The sequence below is a fragment of the Aquarana catesbeiana genome, unplaced genomic scaffold (genome assembly GCF_042186555.1).
Source record: "Aquarana catesbeiana isolate 2022-GZ unplaced genomic scaffold, ASM4218655v1 unanchor237, whole genome shotgun sequence".
Lineage (NCBI taxonomy): Eukaryota > Metazoa > Chordata > Amphibia > Anura > Ranidae > Aquarana > Aquarana catesbeiana.
Genome location: NW_027362665.1, coordinates 1,071,464 through 1,096,198, shown reverse-complemented (window position 1 = coordinate 1,096,198; position 24,735 = coordinate 1,071,464). Strand labels below are relative to the sequence as shown.

The 24,735-nt window shown below is 44.2% G+C and overlaps 1 protein-coding gene across 1 annotated transcript in view; it reads right to left on the bottom strand.

The window, feature by feature from the left end:
- Positions 1-180: 180 nt before the first annotated feature.
- The window catches only part of LOC141122043 (uncharacterized), a 45,691-nt gene continuing 21,136 nt past the window's right edge, over positions 181-24,735 (bottom strand). The window contains exon 2 of the mRNA XM_073611843.1: positions 181-3,407. Within this exon, the coding sequence (XP_073467944.1) occupies positions 2,885-3,407 (523 nt within the window). The 3' untranslated portion in view covers positions 181-2,884. The remainder of the gene's footprint in view (positions 3,408-24,735) is intronic.

The following is a 24,735-nucleotide window of genomic DNA, read 5'->3' as shown; positions in this document are numbered from 1 at the left end:
CGAACTCCAGATGTATTGAAAAGCAGATAATTTATTTCAGATGTGTCACACAAATGGATGATGCTTACAAGCCAAAAGATGCAGTAAGACTCATACAAAGAGATGTACATCCCCCCTCCCAATACCTACAATAATATAGCTATAACGCTTCTATTGGCTGAGGAAACACAGATAGCATGGCCTGGTACAAAGTGGTACTTTATTTAGCTAATTAGTGTTTCCTGTACATTCTTGTTCTACCATATATGGTTAAGCCTAATCATCCTACAACTTACTATGGAGTTAGTTAAAGCAAACGATACAGCAAGTTAATACAACAATGTGCTCAGAAGTCATCTTAAGAAAAGTCTCAGGGTTATTGTTCTTCTAATAGTTTTTCTAATAGTCACACAATAAACATTTAAAACTTTTCTAACAACATCCTTCTGTATATGGTTGGTTATGAAGCATAATGGGTGCAAGGTGGAAGTTATTGGGCGCCAGACACTTCTTAAATGCAAAAGAGATGTTTATTTCTCTTACAAACTTTTTGGGGGAAAGAGAGTTAGGGCCAGGACACACTAAAGTAGTTGCAAGTTCAATTAGCAGACTCTGAGACTTCATTAGGAGGACAGCCGTGCAGAGAAAGACATCCAGCAAGACACCGCATCTGCACGTGCAGGAATGCTGTCTCCTATGGCAACAGTCTTTAACAGTTCTTAACACAAAGCACAATAGTTCCTTTACCTTCACTACAACTTCTCCTTGTAGTTCTTCAGCCCACTGAGCTCCCGGTCTCTCACTAGACCCTCTGATTCACTGACTCTGAATCCCTTGAGCTTCTCCAATCTTCACAGTGGTATCTTCCTCAAGCGTCACCCCCGCCTTTTTGCTGGGTCCCTAACTGGGCACTCCGGATACTTAGCTTTACTCCACTGGCCTGCTCAGTCCCTGGCTTGACACACAAGGCTGCTCTACAAGTGTCACCTCAGCTGGTTAGGTCCCTGGCTTGATCACTGCCTGAAGTTTCCTGATTCTCCACCATGCCCGTTCGGTGAGAATACTGCTCCAGTACTTGCTTCCGTTACTCATTGAGGTCCCTGGTAATAAGGTGGTTGGTCCCTTAGTGGTGACAGCTTCCCCTCTACCTCCGACCATGACAGGTTCTCCGGCTGGCAGAACCGTCACTTCTGGTTGGACTGCAAGCTGCAATCCCAACCCTGCGCTGCTCACTTACTTCTGGATAGGACCTCAGACAGTCTAGCAGCCAGATGTGCCCGGGATAGGCCCAATCTCTGGTCTAGCAGCACGGGGCATACGACACACATCCACCTAGACAGCCGTCCAGGTGGCACCGAACATCGATCACCTGACTCCACCCCTATATATAGGTTCTCCCAGCAGGCCAATAGATTCAAGAAAACCCCTGCCCATTGGCTGAGATACCCCATATACCCATAATCTGACCTTGGGTTGTCCTTCTCATATCTAGTACTGCCAAGTGCCCGGCCACCTAGTGGTAGAAAAGTGCAACAAGGCCAAACTTAGGGAGAAATCAATAGATCTCTAACAATCAACCAGGATAACTACTCCTGGCAAGTAAATTTGTGAGGAGCTTCCTGCCTAAAATCCAGGGTGCTACACAAATAACTTACCTGCTAGTGCTAGAGGAGATCAGGCCTGATTCTGCTAACACTGCGGTTATGTGTGCAATGAGGTGCCGGTGATCTACTGACACTGCACTTGTTGGGGGGCAGAAGGGCTGATCCTGCTAATGCTGCGTTATTAGGGACACTATACTAAGGGGGGACACTAATATAGTTCTGTTTTTGATCAGGATATTGATCCATACAGACACTATACTAAGGGGGGACACTAATATAGTTCTCTTCATGATCAGGATATTGATCCATACAGACACTACACTAAGGGGGGGACACGAATATAGTTCTGCATGGATCAAAATCCTGATCATGAACAGATACTATACTAAGGGGGGACACTAATATAGTTCTGTTCATGATCAGGATATTGATCCATGCAGATACTATACTAAGGGAGGACACTAATATAGTTCTGTTCATGATCAGGATACTAGTAATGGTGGTTATCAGGATATTGATTCATACAGACACTATACTAGTAATGTTGGTGATCAGGATCCTATAGCGCGAGTGTGATAGTGTGCGGGCAATCTAATGCTAGCTGACCCTGGCGCTATCTGATGTATCAAGTGACCCTAATACAGCGATGGGTGAAAAATACTGTACACAGACAGTGTACTAATGGCACTGGTTGGGTGACAGGGGTGATCAAAGGGTGAATGAGGGCAATCAATGGGGTTAAATGTGCCTATCTAAGGTGTGTGGGTGTAAAGTGTGGTGATTATACTCACAGTGTGGTGTTCTCTTCTCTTCCTGAACCGAAAAGGACTCGGGAAGAGAAGAAATCACAAGATAGCTCCCCGTGTTTACAAAATAAAACACAGGAGTGATTTGTCATTGGCTGCAGGTGATCAGCAGGGTACGGGGCAAAATCATTGGCTGGGACCTGCTGACAAACTTATCCTACAGCCAATGACAGTGGAGGTTTCTGGGTGTGCGCTTGCATGGGTGGGGACCTGGAAGAAAGCCATGACATAAAAGTACATTATCAGACCTGTATGAGCCGCCCATCCATTGTATTTTTACAACACTTCATCCATGTCTTTGGTGATCTCTGATCTCCTTATCAACTGTTCCTTACATGATGAAGATCAGCCATGGAGTATATCTGAGGTGTATATCAGGGTGTCCAGCAATATTCATTGAAGACATCTCCCGCACTCAAGGCACTAATACACCTCGAGGGTTGTGTGGGATCCCTGATGTACAGGAAGACAGGACTTCAGTGAGGAACAATTCCTTCACTCAGGACAGGAATACGGCTTCTCCCCCATGTGAGTTCTCTGATGTGTGGAAAGATTGGACTTCTGTGAAAAACATTTCCCGCACTCAGGACAGGAATATGGCTTCTCCCCCGTGTGAGATCTCTGATGTGTGTCAAGACTGGACTTCACTGAAAAACATTTCCCGCACTCAGGACAGGAATACGGCTTCTGCCCCGTGTGAGATCTCTGATGTTTGTAAAGATTGGAATTCTGTGAAAAACATTTCCCACACTCAGGACAGGAATACGGCTTCTGCCCAGTGTGAGATATCTGATGTTTGTAAAGATTGGAATTCTGTGAAAAACATTTCCCACACTCAGGACAAGAATACGGCTTCTGTCCCGTGTGAGATCTCTGATGTGTGGAAAGATGGGACTTCTGGGAAAAACATTTCCCGCACTCAGGACAGGAATACGGCTTCTCTCCTGTATGAGATCTATGATGCACATTGAGATGGTATTTAGAAGGGAAACACTTCCCGCACTCAGTACAGGAAAAGCTCTTCTCTGTTGGAAGGACGGCACCGTCCCTCACAGTCTGAGGTTCCTCAGGATAAGAGGAATACGATGGTCCATCTACACTGTGTGGTGCCGGATGGACATTTGAGGTAGTCGGGTTTTCTCCTGGACTATACTGTGTGATGTCCTCATCTTCTACTTTACAGTCTGGAGACAAAGTGAGACAATCCTCTGAGGTTTTCCTCATCTCCCGTCCATCTACTAAAATAGAAATACAAAGATTATTATTAGACATGAGCAGATTGGTTCCTGCTGTGCTCCAATCAAATCATCAGATATAAAATGTCCAGCTGGTAGAAATGGGTGTAACAAAAGAGAATACATATTATGTGTATATATAGCAGGGGGTAGAGGGGAGAGAGCAGAAGTCAGGACTATGTAATGTACAACATATTGTATAAGATACAACAGATAGGACTATATAGTATCAGAATGATGTAATGTACGACATAGAGTATATAGTGCAGGGGTCAGGAGTATGTAATGTACTACATAGAGTATATAGTGCAGGGGTCAGGAGTATGTAATGTACAACATAGAGTATATAGTGCAGGGGTCAGGAGTATGTAATGTACAATATAGAGTATATAGTGCAGGGGTCAGGAGTATGTAATGTACCACATAGAGAAGGGGTGCCCAACCTTTTGAGCAGCAAGGGCCACTTTAGCGACTTGGTAACAGGTCGCGGGACACGATAAGTGTAGCGGGCGGATGGCAGGTCTGTGTCCACTCTGCATATGTAGAGCAGACACAGATGCAGCCCGCTCTACCCTAAGGGCCCTCCAATCCGCCCAGACAGAAGGGGACGGATACCCTTCTGTTTTTTTAAGCAGGTCGGATTGGACACGAGTCTGTTTACATCTGCCGCTCTATAGAGGTGAATGGAGGGTCTGAATGGGTCGGTCTGAAAAGCAGATAGGCAGACCCAATTGGACCGATTATGTGAAAGGGGCCTAAGGCTGCTTTCACACTGATGCACAGCAGTTTACCTGCATCTCAACTGACCTCGATCTTCACTTCTTCCTCAGGATTCCTGCAGCTGGTTGCTGCTGTCCACCAGGTGGTTATAACTGGTGGCTGCTGCTGGCTGTCCTCCAGGGCTGGTACTGCTGGCAGATACCGCTGGCTGGTACTGCAGGCGGGTACTGGTACCGCTGGCTGGTACTGCTAGTGGGTACTGGCACTGCTGGCTCTGGCACTGCTGGCTGCTGTCCAAGATTGCAGGTTCCCGTGCATTAGTGTGACAGAAGCATGTGGCTGCAGTAGAGAGCAGAGCCGATGCTTCCTGTCACATGTGGAGAACATTTGGTATCACTCCGACTGTGAAGGAGCCGGCACTATACAGGAAGCATCGGTTTTGCTTCCTCTAGCAGCGGCTTCGTTCTTCACGCTGATGGTCAGAGATGGCGGGTCTGGAATCTGCAATCTGGGCTTGCCAACCCGCCATCTCAGAGCAAGACGCGGCGGGCCACATGTGAGTATATAGTGCAGGGGTCAGAAGTATGTAATGTACAACAGAGAGTATATAGTGTAAGGGTCAGGAGTATGTAATGTACAATATAAATTATACAGTGTAAGGGTCAGGACTCATAATATTGGTATTCAGTAATCAGTGGAAGATTAAATGTTTACATGAGACAAGTTGCAGAGGTCCCACACCGCTGCCTCCCATCTCCTGAGACTGCACTCAGTGACTTGGGTCTGAGACTATACAGACATATCCCTCCACCCGGCACAGCCAGCAGATAACAGAACAAGTAATCCTGGGAGAATTGTTCTGTCAGAGATCTTACTAGACCAGGGCATGGGGCAGAAGACCCAAAGCACATGTCCAAGGTGCCTAGGTAGAGCAACATTTATGGTGAAAATCAACCTTTTGCTGCCAACTGAACCCCAGAATTTAAATAAATGCAGTCTAGATCCATAAATTGTGTCTGCAGCAGAGAGAAGGAAGATTATCACCCAGTCCTTGCCCTACTCTGGACCAATCAGTGAGCAGTATGGGTGGAGGAATGTATTTAGTGTTAATGACCCACCTGTGCTGATCTCTGTAGGAGTGTTCTCCTCTATAAATGTCCCCGTTATTCCATCCTCCTCCATAGACTGCTGATCATCCCTCACATACCTCTCTTCTTCTTCTGCTTTAACCTCAAATTCTATATCGATTGGATCTCCACTCTAAATCAAGAAAATGAAAGTGAATATCATCCGTAAACAATAGGATTTATTATTGTGACATCACATATAAAATCCACACATCATCTCTAGGAGTCCATGTTCTAGATGATCCATCCCACCAACCTTGTAACAGTGGGGGATGGTGTGATCTTCCTGTGTGGAATCCCGGGAATACAGAGGACGGGGACATCTCTCTGGTGGGTTCCTGGTATTTGGTGGCTCCATCATATACTTGTGTCCTTCTGAAAACTTCTCCATCACTCCATCCTCCTCTTTATACTCTTCTTTAACATCAATATTATCATCCCTGAGGTTTCCATTCTGAATTTATAATAAAACATTAATTGTAACAATCATGCTGTGTATAAATCAGAACTACCAATAATTGTCAATCATCTACCTGATGATGGTGAGGGATGGTGTGATCTTCCTGTGTGGAATCCCGGGAATACAGAGGACGGGGACATCTCTCTGGTGGGTTTCTGTAGCTGGATGACTCCACCATGGTGTCCTGGTACAGATCTTTGTGTTCTTTTAGAAACTCCTCCATCACCCCATCCTCATCATCCTCCTCTTTTATCTCCTCTTTTACTTCAACTTTAGAATCTCTCAGGTTTCCACTCTGATTATATAATAAAAATTACATCAATTGTAACAATATAAACAACAAATATTCTGCGCAGATAAAATTAAAAGAAACAAAATAAAATTGAATCAATGAATACTAGCTGACACTCAAGGGTAATTCAAAACGCCTCAAACAGTAAATAAAATATAGTGCAGCGCAATCATATTAAACAGTCCATAAAATCCTCTGCTTGATGAAATCCAGTCTTGTAAGTGAAAGAAGCCTCCTAAAGTGCAATCTTGGACACAAACAGTAAAGAGGTGATTTCAGCCCATCCACTACAGATAGTGCAGCCTCTCACCTCAGACTCGACCTGTAAAGGTCACACAGCATTTGATCCACACCTGGGGTACCGATCGTAAGCGATCCAGACGATGCTCACAGTGCACATATGGACAAGAAAAAAATGAGACAATCAAGAGCGGGTGACGCCAGACAAAGCTCCTCCCCCTGCACGCGATACGTCCTATGGGCGGCACTTTTTCAGCGTAGGGTCGGAGACACGTCGGCAGCCCGCTGCTATTTATATTGCCATGGAGACCTAACAAACCAATAGACTCACACACACAGCGACGCAGCCGCAATGTAAAAACACGCCAGTATACTAGCATGAAAGGACCCCACACTGAAGAAGTCCTGCCCATAGGACGCAACGTGTACAGGGTGAAGAGCTACGTCTGGCGTCACCCGCGGCCATCTTTCTGGTTGGAAACCAGATGATATACATGCCTGTTTGCTAGCACTCGGCCAGAGTGCTGTGTTTATGAGCAATTTTGCTTCTTTTTACCACTATTCAAATAAATATCTATACGGAGAGCACTAGATTGTCCCATTTTTTTCTTGTCCATATGTGCACTGTGAGCATAGGCTGGATCGCTTACGATCGGTGCCCCAGGTGTGGATCAAATGCTGTGTGATCTTTACAGGTCGAGTCTATGAGGTGAGAGGCTGCACTATCTGTAGTGGATGGGCTGAAATCACCTCTTTACTGTTTGTATCCAAGATTGCACTTTAGGAGGCTTCTTTCACTTACAAGACTGGATTTCATCAAGCAGATGATTTTATGGACTGTTTAATATGAAAGCGCTGCACTATATTTTATCAATGGTAACAATGCAGATAATGTACAGATCCTAATGATACTATCAGTGATTGTTCCTCATCTACCTGATGATGGTGAGGGATGGTGTGACCTTCCTGTGTGGAATCCCGGGAATACAGAGGACGGGGACATCTCTCTGGTGGGTTCCCATTACTGGATCCATCTGTAGGAAACACACACACTGACTGAATACATTGTTTCTATGTGTTTATCAGATGATGGGGGATCTAGGTGGACCCTCCGTACTGCTCTCTCCTTTACAATAAAGTCTCCTCTTACCCGGTGATGTGAGGGGCGGCTGATTGTCCATCATGACGTCCTTGTAGAGATCCTTGTGTCCTTCTAAATACTCCCACTCCTCCATGGAGAAATAGACAGTGACATCCTGACACCTTATAGGAACCTGACACACACAATGATACAGTCACCATCCAGACACATCCCTTGTCTGTTACTGGATAATGTCCCAGAATTCCCAGAATCCTCCTCACCTCTCCTGTCAGCAGCTCCATCATCTTCTTGGTGACTTCTAGAATCTTCTCCATGTTGTGTCTCTCAGGTTTTAGGGAGTCACATGGAGGCACTGTGATGGTCATATGATCACCTGACTTCACAAGAGGAAATCTCTGTATTGAGGAACCAATAGGAATATCATGTTAGAATCCCAGAATCCTCCTCACCTCTCCGGTCAGGTCTGTGTTTTATTAATAGAGATAAGAGTGATGTCATGTGACCTCCCAGAATCCTCCTCACCTCTCCGGTCAGGTCTGTGTATTATTAATAGAGATAAGAGTGATGTCATGTGACCTCCCAGAATCCTCCTCACCTCTCCGGTCAGGTCTGTGTTTTATTAGAGATAAGAGTGATGTCATGTGACCTCCCAGAATCCTCCTCACCTCTCCGGTCAGGTCTGTGTTTTATTAATAGAGATAAGAGTGATGTCATGTGACCTCCCAGAATCCTCCTCACCTCTGGTCAGGTCTGTGTTTTATTAATAGAGATAAGAGTGATGTCATGTGACCTCCCAGAATCCTCCTCACCTCTCCGGTCAGGTCTGTGTTTTATTAATAGAGATAAGAGTGATGTCATGTGACCTCCCAGAATCCTCCTCACCTCTCCGGTCAGGTCTGTGTTTTATTATTAGAGATAAGAGTGATGTCATGTGACCTCCCAGAATCCTCCTCACCTCTCTGGTCAGGTCTGTGTTTTATTAATAGAGATAAGAGTGATGTCATGTGACCTCCCAGAATCCTCCTCACCTCTCCGGTCAGGTCTGTGTTTTATTAATAGAGATAAGAGTGATGTCATGTGACCTCCCAGAATCCTCCTCACCTCTCCGGTCAGGTCTGTGTTTTATTAATAGAGATAAGAGTGATGTCATGTGACCTCCCAAGATCCTCCTCACCTCTCCGGTCAGGTCTGTGTTTTATTAATAGAGATAAGAGTGATGTCATGTGACCTCCCAGAATCCTCCTCACCTCTCCGGTCAGCAGGTAGATGATCTCCAGGGTGAGGTTTAGTATCTTCTCAGTCATGTGACTCCGGTCCTCCTCCATCCTCATTGGTCCCGTCATTTGATCTATACAGGTCTCCTTGTAGACGGATAACTTTGGGAAATGAAAGTAAGAATTATTTGGATGGTATTGGTCACACAATAATAGGATGTGGATGTGAGGGGGTAATAGGAGGGTTTCTATACATATAAGAACTTCTCCCCCCCATGGGAACAGATTTAGTTTGGACTGTTTAGCGTCTGATTTTTTTGTGGGCTCCTGGGACCCTCTTGTCCTGCCGGATCAGATATTCCCCTTTCTTTGTTGGGTTTGTTTGGTTTCTGAACTGGATTTGATTAGTTTTAGATCTGCAGACAAGGAATGATAAATACGATCCTTCCTTTGACTTGTTTGCTCTGAGGCAGTGATGTGAGGACAATGTCGGGTCATCATGATGTCCAGGAAGGGGAACTTGCTGACTTTTGGTCGGAGTTGTCGGCTAATCAGGATAATTGCCAGAACTCCGGCTGCAAGGCTCCAATCTCCGGCAGCCTGCTGACTGATCGGAGTGATGTCACTGTCACTCTCTGCAGTAAGAGAAGGGATCGGATTGGATAGCAGGAGGATTCTGATGGTGGAGTACAGAACTGTGGGGGAGGAGTCTGTTCTGTACTCTCCAATAACAATTCAGTATGGGTAGGAGGAGGACAACAGGGGGAGGGGTTTGTTCTCTTGGTCTATTTTGTGTTGTGGAACATTTCTCTTGACCAGTGATATGGTGAGGTGAAGACTTCCTTCACTTACTGAAGAAAAATGTCAGAGAGACGACTCAGTGCAAAGTGTCACATGAGAAAATCCTGGGAAATAATTCCGGACTAATAGGTAGAAATAAATCGATCAGCCAATGATTTGATAAATGATTAATAAATTATAAATTGTATACAGAGACAACGTCCATTACAGAATTGAGGTTAATAATGGAAGGAATATGACATTGCATATAACGGTCTCTTTTCATCATCAAGTCCTGTTTGACTGAACTATTGTCTTATTTCCACTTAGAACTTTACTATTGTCCGGCTCCGACCTCTGTTCATTGATTCTGGTTCAGTGGAAGAGCTCCGATTAATCACTACAGCCTTATTGATCAATCAACTGCTGATTTGGATTACGTTCAGTCTAAAGGATACACAGCTGGTTATCATTATCTACAGCTTGTTGGACTTTGTATATCTGCAGTTGCAGACGGCTCCCTGTTTTCATCTCCCCCTTTTCTCCAATCCCCTGGACTAATTTTGTCCTTTTACCCGGCAATTTCTACCACGGACTGTTATATGTAAAGTCACATTGTTTACATTATTAACCTCAATTCTGTAACGGCCGTTGGCTCTGTATACAATTTATAATGTATTGGGCTTGGTGGTGATGTTCTTTTACTGTCTATTACATTTATAGCGCTATTTGATGAATTTTGTTGGTGGTGTCTTGTCTCTGTCTTATGTGTGTCTTTGTCTTTGTCCCCAGACCTTTTGTCTTTTCTTAGTATAAGATGTGGAATTACTGTCATTTTAACAATCAATCCTTTTTCAATAAATTAATCATTTATCAAATCATCGCTAATCAATGTATTTATACCTATTATTCCGGTATTATTTCCCAGGATTTCTTCATGTGACACTTTGCACCGAGTCGTCTCTCTGACACAGAGCACATTTTTCTTTATGTTCCCGCTTAATACAAGTGTGCGGTACAATACTGGTGGGTTCCTTATGTACCACAATTTTTTGGTTCCCTTCCATCTCCCTTTTTGTTATATTCCTTCATTTGCTGGCAGAAGTTCTTTAAGAAGGTCAGAAAATTAAGTGCAGGTGGGGTGGGAGGACCATCAGAGACCAAGAGCCCCTATGAGCCCTGAAGCCCCCTCTTACCTCAGAGCCTTACAGCCTGACTACCCCCTTCAGAGGCCCCACAGCCCTTCAGCCCCACTAACCTCTCAGAGTTGTTCAGTCCTATTACTTCCTAGGAGGCCCCCAAAGTCCTTCATCTACACTTCCTCCTCAGGGGTCCCAGAGACCTTCACATGAAGTCAACTCTCAGAGGCTCCCAGAGTCCTTTAGTCCCACTACCTCCTCAGAGACCCCTCAGCTCATCTAGATTACTCAGAACCAGTGGCAGAACTATTACGGTCACAAAAGTCACACCTGTGACCCTGACATTCTGGAAAGGGTCTTGCTGCCAGACGAAAGGGTCCCAGGATCAGGGGAGGCTCCCCTGGTGATCTCCAATTAGGATTGCTGAGAACAGAGTGTGCAGCACATTCAGTCTTTGCAGAGCCCCCTTGCTGTGTCTGATCTGCTCCCAACACGGGCACAGCGCCCCCCAACATCAGCCAACTCCTCTCCCCGCTCCTCCTCCACCAGACACAAGCTCCAAGTTCTCCATACTGGGCGGACTCTGTGCCCTGTGCCAGCTCTGAGGGACCCGTCACTGATGCCAGCTGCAGCGCCCAGTGCCTGGTGAGTGCCTGTATGAGGTGTGGGGGTCCTCGGTGTGTGTGGGGCCCTTGAGATGTGTGAGGGGGGGAGAGATCAGCTCTCTGCACATCTTAAACTCCTCTCTTACATCTGCCAGCTGCTCTCTGGAGTTTCCGCCCCCCCATCTCTCCCCCAACACCTATGTGCCCCTTCCAGGACTGCCCATATTATTGCCCCTTCATCTGTCCCATCCATTCCTATCCATCCTCCTCATCTCATCTCTCTGCCACCCCTACCCATAACCCCCTCTGACTGGCACCCCAGTACAGACCCCCTCCCCCCATTCATGCTCCTCATCTCAGCCTTTGTCATCACTTGGGAATCTCAGTGTCTGCAATGTGCCATGTTTGGGGTCACCGAGAACAAAGAGCCTCACTGGGGGCTGCTGGAAGTGATCGGTTGAGGTGACCCCGGTGTGTGTAAATAGAAAATAAGATCTTATTACCTCCTCTGCTGTTACTTCCAGCAATGTCTTCTCTTTCCTGCCACACGTCTTGTCTTTATTCCAGATTACTTCCTGTCTGTAACTGACATCACTTCCTGTCTGTAACTGACATCACTTCCTGTCTGTAACTGACATCACTTCCTGTCTGCATTCCATAGAAACTTCCTGTCTAAATATGAGTGAGATCACCACCTTGTGGAGTTCAGCAGAACTGCAACCTCAAGAAATGTCTCATAGTAACCATTCCTGTAAAATATCTTACAGATCTACCACAGAAGTTCAAATATAACACAAAAAAGTAAGAAAAAATAGATACAGTTCTTATGTAACCAATTGTTTAACAAAGATATTTTTATTACATATAGAACGTCTTAAAGACACAGAACACAAGGTCACAACAAATGTATAGCTCATAAAACAAATACCCCCAAAAACTGATCCTTTTGGTGAAGAAAATACAAAAAAATATCCAAAAGCATAAATATATATATATATATCAATCCACTCATAATGAAGATGTTAAACATAAATTGCAAGTATGTAATGTTCACCTAGGAATGGTGGTGGAGATCTCTCAAAGTAAGAACAATTCCTTGAATGTTTATATAAATAAAATAATGAACTATGGAGTGAAAAAAGCTGTAAAACAATAAATAATATATAAACTGGGTCGTCCACTTCATCCATAAAGACATTGTGATTCCAGATCTTCTAGATCACATAGAAGGAGGACTCATCGAGGATTTCATACATTTGTTTGGAAGGATAGAAGAATCCTCAGAAGGGATCATGTAGGATGACAGGAAAGTCTCCTGACTGGTGAGATCATCCAAACATAATGATTACATCCATGAACTGGAGCCCGTTGGGGTGATAAATCCAATCTGTAAATACTGTGTAGACATTATCCAAGAACTCATCACACTCCGGGTGTGGAGAAAGTCTCAGGCTCGATTCACACTAATGTGTTTTTTGATGCATTTTGCAGAAATGCAGAGAAATTTTTTAACATGGGTTCCTATGGAACATGTTCACATCAATGTATTTTTGTGCCTCTGTGTTTTTGGAAAGGGTCGGGAACTTTTTTCCCGCAAAATGCAGCATTTTGCATGTAATAGAATTCAATGGACCCTCATCCAAAACGCAAGTACTGCATTTTTACTGCGATTTTGACGTGATTTTTGCCTTGATTTGCGTTTTTCAATTTACTTTTATTATACTATATATAGCTGGTTGCTAAGGAGGGGGCCGGCCGCCGCATCCTTAACAACCGATGAGTCATCAGCTGTCAGCTGGCTTCCCGCTCAATGTAAAAAAAAATTGCCGGCTAAAAAAAAATCATGAAATCATGCCCCCCCAAGTCCATACCAGGCTCTTGGGTCTAGTATGGATTCAGAGGGGACCCCTTCACACCAAAATTTAAAAAAATAGCGTGGGGGTCCCCCCAAAATCCATACCAGACCCTTATCCGAGCATGCAGCCTGGCAGGTCAGGAAAGGGAGGGGACGAGTGAGCGCCCCCCTCTTGAACCATACCAGGCTGCTTGCCCTCAACATGGGGGATGGGTGCTTTGAGGCGGGGGGTGCTGCCCCCCCACCCCAAAGCACTTTGCCCCCATGTTGATGGGGACAAGGGCCTCTTCCCGACAACCCTTGCCCGGTGGTGGGCGGGGGGCTTATCAGAATCTGGAAGCCCCCTTTAACAAGGGGGTACCCAGATCCCAGCCCCCCCCCAGAAGAAGAGCGGAAGATGAAGCGGGGAGAAGGAGAAGACCGGAGGATGAAGATGCGAGAGAAGATGGAGGAAAACCGGAGGAAGAAGCGGAGAAGAAGAAGATTTTTAATAAAAGACTTGTCAAAAACTGTCTACTGTATTTTTTAACACTACACTACTTTTTTTTTGTGAATGGGTAGGGGTACAATGTACCCCATACTCATTCACATAGCGGGGGGCCGGGATCTGGGGTCCCCCTTGTTTAAGGGGGCTTCCAGATTCCGATAAGCTCCCCGCCCGCAGACCCTGACAACACCAGGCAAGGGTTGTCGGGAAGAGGCCCTTGTCCCCATCAACATGGGGGCAAGGTGCTTTGGGGTGGGGGGGCGCAGAGCCTCCCTGCCCCAAAGCACCCATCCCTCCATGTTGAGGGCATGTGGCCTGGTATAGTTCAGGAGGGGGGGCGCTCTCTCGTCCCCTCCCTTTCCTGACCTGCCGGCTGCATGCTCCGGTAAGGGTCTGGAATGGATTTTGGGGGACCCTCACGCCATTTCTTTTAAATTTTGGCATGGGGGTCCCCTCCGAATCCATACTAGACCCAAGGGCCTGATATGGACCTGGGGGGGACCCCCCGCCGTTTTTTCTCTCGATTTGTTTTTAGCCGGCAATTCTTTTTTTTACATTCAGCGGGAAGCCCGCTGACAACTGATGATTAATCGGTTGTTAAGGACACAGCGGCCGGCTTCCTGGCCCACTCCTTAGCAACCAGCTCTATACAGTGTAAAAAAAAAACCCGCAAAACGCAAATCACGGCAAAATCGCAGTAAAATTGCTGTAAAAACGTGAGTCCAAAAAAGCGGCAAGCACCGCAAAAAGCACTGCAGAAATGCTCAAAAGCAACATGCATAGATGTGAATCGAGCCTCAAGGTGGATTTAACCTGTCATTTATCATAGGTAGAAATGTCCACACATGGACTCCCACAGGGACCACCAAAACTACATATATAATGTGTACAGTGTCTCCAGGTCTCCAGGTGGATTTAGACTATAATTAACTGCTTCCGGTCAGGCCTATAGAAGAATGACAGCCAAGTGAGAGCTCTCCTGTCCTGGGTGAACATCATATGAAGTCTTCCAAGTCTAGTGGTCACACTGCAGCTCCACCAGATGACAGATCATTGTATCGGGCTGGTCCCACTACTGTGTGATCTCTGTCACCAATCACAGCGATCACATGACAGTTGTACACAACGAATGGCTTTCATTTATAGTCATTCATCATTGTGTAATATTGTGATGATCTCTGTGATCACATGATACAGACAGGGCCTATCACATCTGTACTATGTGATAGCTTTGACCAATCACTGCTATCACAGTAGTATACCCTGTGTCATTCATAAAAATGATTGCTTATAAAAGTGATCATCAAAAAATAAATAAAAAATAAAATCCTGATCACCTCCCCAGAATAGTAAAGGGCCAATATGTAAAAAAAAAAGATACAATTTGAAAATAAGTTATTATTATTATTTTTTTGTTTTACATACTGCCACCAGTCAGCATCCCTAGTCACCACCACACCAGTCATATGATGGTGCTGTACGGCTCTGGTGATGTAAAAACAAAAAATGTAAAAAAAAATGTATTCTTAATTTGACATAAAATTGGGTCCCTTCAGTCTAATGAGATCAGTGCCACCTGCCAGTGCCCACCAGTGCCACCTATCAGTAACCATCAGTGCTGCTAATCAGTGCCTTATCATCAGTGCCACCTATCAGTGTCCATCAGTGCCCCCTATCAGGGCCCTTCAGTGCCACCCATCAGTGCCCATCATTGCCACCCATCAGTGCCGCCTCATCAGTGCCAATCAGTGCCAACTATCAGTGTCCATCAGTGCTGCCTTATCAGTGTTTATTAGTTCAGCCTATCAGTTTTTTTCAAAATTTTCGGACTTTTTTCATTTTAATAGCAAAAAATAAAAAACCCAGCAGTGATTAAATACCACCAAAAGAAAGCTTTTATTGTGTGAAAAAATGATAAAAATTTCATTTTGGTACAGTGTTGCATGACCGCACAATTGTCATTCAAAGAGTGATATCGCTGAAAATTGGCCTGGGCAGATAGGGCGGTGCTCAGTAAGCAAGTGGTTAAAGCCATAAATACGCTGATACCAATTTCTTATAGACTAGTAGATAATCCCCCTTGGGAGACTTCTTATCTCAGGGAGGGGGTCCCCCACTGATAAAGTCAATGAGTATATTGATAAATTGCTGCAGCCTTTTGTGGTGGCTTTACCTTCCTATGTGAGGGACTCTTTGCACCTCCTGAATGTTTCATGTTTCAAATGATCTGTCAGGACCTGATGATGTCATATTGGTTACATTAGATGTAGAGGAATTATATTCCTCCATCCCCCATAAGAAGGATTTATAGGTTATAGATAAACTCTCAACTACAGACCTAGAACCCTGTTTGCACATACAAGTTTTGTAGTTGGTTTACTTAAAGTGGATGTAAACCCGACATTATTATTTTTTTGCTGGCACATTGTACAGTATAGGATTTCCTATCATCTGTGCTCAGTCTTGCCACAAAGAGTTAATCCAGCTCTGAGCAAATCCTCTTATCTTTTTTTCAGTGAGATAAAACAGACAAATGGAGAAGACCTTCTGTTCTTCCCCCTGCTGTGAGTGATGGGTGATTTCCATATCTCATGGAGGAGCCTGAGAGAGACACAATGGGGCTGATTTACTAAGAACAGTGTGTTGCGCCGGTTCATACCTTAATTGTTGTGCTGGATAAATCATTGATTGGGCGTGTGAACCGGCGCACACAGACGCGCAACGCGATAATAAATATGTAAACAGCAACTATTGCGTGCTCAGTCTGAAGCTGTGGAGCTTGGTGTAAGTGGAGCTGGAATAAGTGGGAGTTAAAAACCAGAGTTAGAGTATACAAGTCTTGCTGTCTGTTTGCTGTCTGTTTGCTGTTTGCTGTCTGTTTGCTGGGTTGCATTTTTGGGGCTTTTCCTTTTAGTTTTTAATTTGCATTTTGCTGTCAATTTTTAAATAGCTTTTTTTTTTTTTTTTTTCTTTCTGGTTTTATCAGTCTATCAATTAAGGGGTGTGGTTAATTGCTCACAGGTGCCTATTTAACTGGTTGTAGGACTCAGTCTGAGCGTGCTCAGTCTGAAGCTGTGGAGCTTGGTGTAAGTGGAGCTGGAATAAGTGGGAGTTAAAAACCAGAGTTAGAGTATACAAGTCTTGCTGTCTGTTTGCTGTTTGCTGTCTGTTTGCTGTTTGCTGTTTGCTGTCTGTTTGCTGTTTGCTGTCTGTTTGCTTGGTTGCATTTTTGGGGCTTTTCCGTTTAGTTTTTAATTTGCCTTTTGCTGTCACTTTTTAAATAGCTTTTTTTTTTCTTTCTGGTTTCATCAGTCTATCAATTAAGGGGTGTGGTTAATTGCGCACAGGTGCCTATTTAACTGGTTGTAAGACTCAGTCTGAGCATGCTCAGTCTGAAGCTGTGGAGCTTGGTGTAAGTGGAGCTGGAATAAGTGGGAGTTAAAAACCAGAGTTAGAGTATACAAGTCTTGCTGTCTGTTTGCTGTCTGTTTGCTGTTTGCTGTCTGTTTGCTGGGTTGCATTTTTGGGGCTTTTCCTTTTAGTTTTTAATTTGCCTTTTGCTGTCACTTTTTAAATAGCTTTTTTTTTTCTTTCTGGTTTCATCAGTCTATCAATTAAGGGGTGTGGTTAATTGCGCACAGGTGCCTATTTAACTGGTTGTAGGACTCAGTCTGAGCATGCTCAGTCTGAAGCTGTGGAGCTTGGTGTAAGTGGAGCTGGAATAAGTGGGAGTTAAAAACCAGAGTTAGAGTATACAAGTCTTGCTGTCTGTTTGCTGTTTGCTGTCTGTTTGCTGTTTGCTGTCTGTTTGCTGGGTTGCATTTTTGGGGCTTTTCCTTTTAGTTTTTAATTTGCCTTTTGCTGTCACTTTTTAAATAGCTTTTTTTTTTTTTTTTTCTTTCTTTCTGGTTTCATCAGTCTATCAAATAAGGGGTGTGGTTAATTGCTCACAGGTGCCTATTTAACTGGTTGTAGGACTCAGTCTGAGCGTGCTCAGTCTGAAGCTGTGGAGCTTGGTGTAAGTGGAGCTGGAATAAGTGGGAGTTAAAAACCAGAGTTAGAGTATACAAGTCTTGCTGTCTGTTTGCTGTCTGTTTGCTGTTTGCTGTCTGTTTGCTGGGTTGCATTTTTGGGGCTTTTCCTTTTAGTTTTTAATTTGCCTTTTGCTGTCACTTTTTAAATAGCTTTTTTTTTTTTTCCTTTCTGGTTTCATCAGTCTATCAATTAAGGGGTGTGGTTAATTGTTCACAGGTGCCTATTTAACTGGTTGTAGGACTCAGTCTGAGTGTGCTCAGTCTGAAGCTGTGGAGCTTGGTGTAAGTGGAGCTGGAATAAGTGGGAGTTAAAAACCAGAGTTAGAGTATACAAGTCTGCTGTCTGTTTGCTGTTTGCTGTCTGTTTGCTGTTTGCTGTCTGTTTGCTGGGTTGCATTTTTGGGGCTTTTCCTTTTAGTTTTTAATTTGCCTTTTGCTGTCACTTTTTAAATAGCTTTTTTTTTTTTTTTTTTTTTTTTCTGGTTTCATCAGTCTATCAAGTAAGGGGTGTGGTTAATTGCTCACAGGTGCCTATTTAACTGGTTGTAGGACTCAGACTGAGCACGCTGTGGAGCTTGGTGTAAGTGGAGCTGGAATAAGTGGGAGTTAAAAACCAGAGTTTAAAACAGGAGGTTATAACAGGGGTCATAGTACCTGTGCAGTGTGAGTATCTGAGTGTTGTCTGAGTAGTGTGTGTGGATCGTTAGTACTTGTGTATTGTGTACTTGTGTATTGCGAGTGCACGTAGGTCTGTGAGTACCTGTGTATTGTCTTGTTGTGTACCTGTGTATTGTCGTGTACCTGTGTATTAGTGCCAGGAAGCTAGCTGTTAGGTAATTTGGACAGGGTAAAATCCCCAAATCCTCACTAAATTTAATAGGTACGATGCCCGGCGGGTGTGAAGAGGCGACTCTTTGTACATCTTGCCGCATGTATGCGTTCCTTGATCATCCGACCGAGGGCGAATACTGCTGTGCAAAATGTAAGCACATTGTTTCCCTGGAAGCCCAGGTTCTGAATCTGGGGAAGCAACTGTCAGCACTGAGAAGTCCCTCCATACTAAAGGTGAGCCAGGAACGTACACGGCAGGTGCCGGCAGGGGCCAGCACAGAGGCGGGTGGAGACAAAGAGGTGCAGGCACTAGCAAAGAGTAGATGGGTGACAGTCAGGAGGGGTAGAGGGGGAAGTGCCAGAGAGGCTGATCCAGGACTGGAGCATCCCAATAAGTACGCTCCATTGAGTGACATTGGTGAAACCAGTCAGGGACCAGCACTGCTGGAGATGAGGGACTCTCCTAGCTGCCAGGGGAAGAACTCCTCCAGTGAGAGTGGGAGGGCAGCAAAGGGAAAGGAAAGACAGATTCTGGTGGTAGGGGACTCAATTCTTAGAAGGACAGAGAGGGCAATCTGTAACCAAGACCTGAAGCGCCGAACAGTATGTTGTCTACCGGGCGCTCGGGTTCGGCACATCACGGATCTTGTGGACAGATTACTGGGAGGGGCTGGGGAAGACCCGGCTGTCATGGTGCACGTTGGCACCAATGACAAAGTCAGAGGCAGATGGAGTGTCCTAAAGAACGATTTTAGGGACTTAGGAGCTAAATTGAGGAAAAGGACCTCCAAGGTAGTGTTCTCAGGAATACTACCGGTACATCGAGCCACACCAGAAAGGCAGAGGGAGATTAGGGAAGTAAACAAGTGGCTGAAGAGCTGGTGTAGTAAGGAGGGGTTTGGGTTCCTGGAGGACTGGGCCGACTTCTCAGTTGGTAACCGGTACTATAGAAGGGACGGACTGCACCTAAATGAGGAGGGTGCAGATCTGCTGGGAATGAAGATGGCCAAAAAGTTAGAGGGGTTTTTAAACTAGGCGATGGGGGGGAGGGTCCAGAGACAGTGATAGCCAGCGCAGAAGATATTCCAGAGGGTAGTATTGGGGGCATTAGTGGTAGGTTAACCAAAGCACAAAAACACAAGGTGAGTATAGTAGCAAGTCCTAGTTGCAATTTTGAAACACCCAATACGAGGACAATATGCGATCGGTCTAAACTATGTGGTATGTTCACCAATGCCAGGAGCATGGCGGACAAGATGGGTGAACTAGAGATACTGTTGTACAAGGAGGATTTGGATTTTGTGGGAATTTCAGAGACCTGGTTCAACAGCTCTCATGATTGGCTGGCAAACATTCAAGGGTATACCCTATACCGCAAGGATAGAGAGGGTAAAAAAGGGGGAGGGGTATGCCTATATATCAAGAATAATGTACAAGTGAATGTGAGAGATGACATTACTGAGGGGGCTAGGGAGGAGGTGGAATCTTTATGGGTAGAGCTCCAAAGGGATGAAGCTAAGGGGAAAATAATACTGGGAGTATGCTATAGGCCCCCTAACTGGGAGGAAGTGGAGACGGATCTCCTATCACAAATTGGATTAGCAGCAAGGATGGGAAGTGTTATCATAATGGGGGATTTTAATTATCCAGGCATAGACTGGGCGGAGGGAACCGCGCATTCATTTAAGGCTCGCCAGTTCCTTAGTGTCTTGCAGGACAATTTTATGGGTCAGATGGTAGACGCACCAACTAGAAATAAAACATTACTGGATCTACTGATTACCAACAATACAGACCTGATCACGGATGTGGAAATACAGGGCAATTTAGGTAACAGCGATCACAGGTCAATTAGTTTCAGTATAAATCACACAAATAGGAAACATGAAGGGAACACAAAGACACTGAATTTCAAAAGAGCCAACTTCCCTAAACTACAAACCTTGCTAAAAGGCATAAATTGGGATAAAATATTAGGAACAAAGAATACGGAGGAGAGATGGGTTTGCTTTAAGAGCATATTAAATAAGGGCATTAGCCAATGTATCCCATTGTGTAATAAATTTAAAAGAGCGAACAAACATCCTGGATGGTTTAACTCCAATGTAAAAATGCATATAAAAGCAAAGGAGAAGGCCTTCAAAAAATACAAGGTTGAGGGATCATCCTCAGCATTCAGAATTTATAAAGAATGCAATAAGAAATGTAAGGGTGCAATTAGGATGGCTAAGATAGAACATGAAAGACACATAGCGGAGGAGAGCAAAAAAAATCCCAAGAAATTCTTTAAGTATGTAAACAGTAAAAAAGGGAGGACAGACCATATTGGCCCCATAAAGAATGAGGAAGGACATCTGGTTACAAAGGATGGGGAGATGGCAAAGGTATTGAATTTATTCTTCTCCTCAGTCTTCACGAGTGAATCGGGGGGCTTCAGTAACCAAAACTGCAGTGTTTATCCTCATGACACAACACAGGAAGCACCTACATGGTTAACAGAGGACGGAATTAAAATTAGACTTGAGAAACTTAACATTAATAAATCACCGGGACCAGATGGCTTGCATCCGAGGGTACTTAGGGAACTCAGTCAGGTGATTGCTAGACCGTTGTTCCTAATTTTTACAGACAGTCTATTGACTGGAATGGTACCAGCTGATTGGAGAAAAGCCAATGTAGCACCAATATTTAAAAAGGGCCCAAAAAACATCCCTGGGAATTACAGACCAGTTAGCCTAACATCAATAGTATGTAAACTCTTGGAGGGGATGATAAGGGACTATATACAAGATTTTAGTAATAAGAATGATATCATTAGCAGTAATCAGCATGGATTCATGAAGAATCGTTCTTGCCAAACCAATCTATTAACCTTCTATGAGGAGGTGAGTTGCCATCTAGATAAAGGAAGGCCCGTAGACGTGGTGTATCTGGATTTTGCAAAAGCATTTGACACAGTTCCCCATAAACGTTTACTGTACAAGATAAGGTGCATTGGCATGGACCATAGGGTGAGTACATGGATGGAAAACTGGCTACAAGGGCGAGTTCAGAGGGTGGTGATAAATGGGGAGTACTCAGAATGGTCAGGGGTGGGTAGTGGGGTTCCCCAGGGTTCTGTGCTGGGACCAATCCTATTTAATTTGTTCATAAACGACCTGGATGATGGGATAAACAGTTCAATCTCTGTATTTGCAGACGATACTAAGCTAAGCAGGGCAATAACTTCTCCGCAGGATGTGGAAACCTTGCAAAAAGACCTGAACAAATTAATGGGGGAGGGGCGACTACATGGCAAATGAGGTTCAATGTAGAAAAATGTAAAATAATGCATTTGGGTGGCAAAAATATGAATACAATCTATAGACTGGGGGGGAGAGCCTCTGGGGAAATCTAGGATGGAAAAGGACCTGGGGGTCCTAGTAGATGATAGGATGTAGATGCAATGCCAAGCTGCTGCTAATAAAGCAAACCGAATATTGGCATGCATTAAAAGGGGGATCAACTCCAGAGATAAAACAATAATTCTCCCGCTCTACAAGACTCTGGTCCGGCCGCACCTGGAGTATGCTGTCCAGTTCTGGGCACCAGTCCTCAGGAGGGACGTACTGGAAATGGAGCGAGTACAAAGAAGGGCAACAAAGCTAATAAAGGGTCTGGAGGATCTTAGTTATGAGGAAAGGTTGTGAGCTCTGAACTTATTCTCTCTGGAGAAGAGACGCTTGAGAGGGGATATGATTTAAATTTACAAATACTGTACTGGTGACCCCACAATAGGGATAAAACTTTTTCGCAGAAAAGAGTTTAATAAGACTCGTGGCCACTCATTACAATTAGAAGAAAAGAGGTTTAAACTTAAACTACGTTGAGGGTTCTTTACTGTAAGAGCAGCAAGGATGTGGAATTCCCTTCCACAGGCGGTGGTCTCAGCGGGGAGCATTGATAGCTTCAAGAAACTATTAGATAATCACCTGAATGACCGCAACATACAGGGATATACAATGTAATACTGACATATAATCACACACATAGGTTGGACTTGATGGACGTGTGTCTTTTTTCAACCTCACCTACTATGTAACTATGTATTACCAGGGTAACGGCTGTTTTCTCATTGATAATAGCGCACGCCCATCTCATTGGATGTGTCTTGTTAGGCAATTAGTAGTTGTTCTCACTTAATTAACCCTTTTGATGCTAATCTCATTCCTATTACTTCTAATATATCTTTGAAATGTTTTTTTTTCTATTTTTACACAAATATTTCAATACATTACAAAGAACAGAAAAGTGTTTCTAAACCCAATGAATTAATATTTTCAGATCTTGATCTTTAAAGGTGACCATACACTGCAATCAGCTAGATCTTAAAAAAATTAGATTAGGCAAGAGCCTGTTTGATATCCTATAATTTGAATGAATTGTTCAAGTGCGTCTTCCTATTACCTATTTTACCTAAATATCGAGTTGTGCAGAGATTGGCCAATCAGATTGCATATAGTGCATGACCATCTTAAGTGCCAAATTTGGAATGTAGATGTGCCATGACCCCCTTGTATTTTCACAAGTGGACACAAGAACCTACATCTATAGATACATATTTGTGCAGCACAGTGGTGTAGTGGTTAGCACTTTCACCTAGCAGCAAAAAGGGTAGCTGGTCCGAATCCCTCCCATGAAACCATCTGCCTGGAGTTTGCATGTTCTCCCTGTGCCGGTGTGGGTTTCCTCCAGGTACTCCAGTTTCCGTCCATACTCTAAAAACATGCTGTAAATCGGATCTTGTCTAAATTGGCCCTCATATGTATGAATGTGTGTTAAGGACCCACACAAACACCACCCCATGTTCAAAATAAATAATTTTATTAATTTGCAAATAAGGATCATCTCTTCCTCAGAGAACAGTGAGTGGGAAGAAATTAGCAACAGTACAAGCAACTTCCTGTAGGGGCGTGATGTCATTCCTGTGTGCTGGTCACCGCTTCCAGGAACCAGATATGCGCCATGGGCACATACCTCCGCGCACAGAGCACTCGCGCATCTCATATACACGGCGGTCGCACATCTAGATGCATTTGGCACATCTAGCTGCAGGAACTCCATTTTTATGGAAATTAATAGTAAAGCAAATGCAGATTTCCAGGACTGGACTAAGTGAAAGGCAACTGGTGTTTTCTATTAAACAAGGTCTAAATGGGCCATGGACATGCATCACAGTTATACTTAGGAATGTGTTTTTGTAAATTTAAACTAAATGAAATCCTTTCTTATTTTTGCTTGGGGATAGAGTGCAGAGGGATTAGAAGTCTGGTCAGTTTTTGGGGATGTCTGCACCCCTGATAGGGTGAAGACACCTCCCAAATTTTGCCACTTTCTCCTTCAAATTTATTCACTTCCTGTCACATAGCCAAACAGGAAGTGAGGGTAAAATCCTACCAATGTCTTTCCTTGGGGACACACAGGTCAATCTAGTTTCCCATTCGGTAAATTGCACTCTAGCATTTTGCTGTGTACACCCCAAATTATTAGGTATCTTGGACTTTGGGGTTTATTTACTAAAGACAAATCCACTTTTCACTACAAGTGCACTTGGAAGTTCAGTTGGTGGAGATCTGAGGGGGACATGCAAGGAAAAAAAAACAGCATCTTTGCTTCTACATGATTGGATGATAAAATCACCAGTGCTTCCCCTCAGATTTACAGCGACTACACTTGTATTGTAGAGTGGATTTGCCTTTACTAAACCCCAAAACTACCTAATAATTTGGGGTGTACACAGCAAAGTGCTAGAGTGCAATTTTCTTAATGGGGACACTAGTTAGATTGACCTGTGTGTCCCCAAGAAAAGACATTGGTAGGGTTTTACCCTCACTTCCTGTTTGGCTATGTTACAGGAAGTGAAGCCAATTTTAAGAAAAGGGACACAAAGCCCAACCTAAAAAAACACAAGCAGGGGTTCTAACACTCACTTGGTTTCCCTGAAATGCCCACAATTAGAACAGGATTGTCTTGAGCTCAATTTTAGCTCAGTGCTCTAAATCAGTGCTTCTCAACCCCGTCCTCAAGTACCCCCCAACAGGCCACGTTTGCGGGTTTTCCTTGGTATTTTGGACAGCTATTCTAGACAAGATAAATTCACAAAACATGTCCTGTCGGGGGGGGGGGGGGGGTACTTGAGAACTGAGGCTGAGAACCACTGTGCTAAAATGGAAAATTGAATACTTA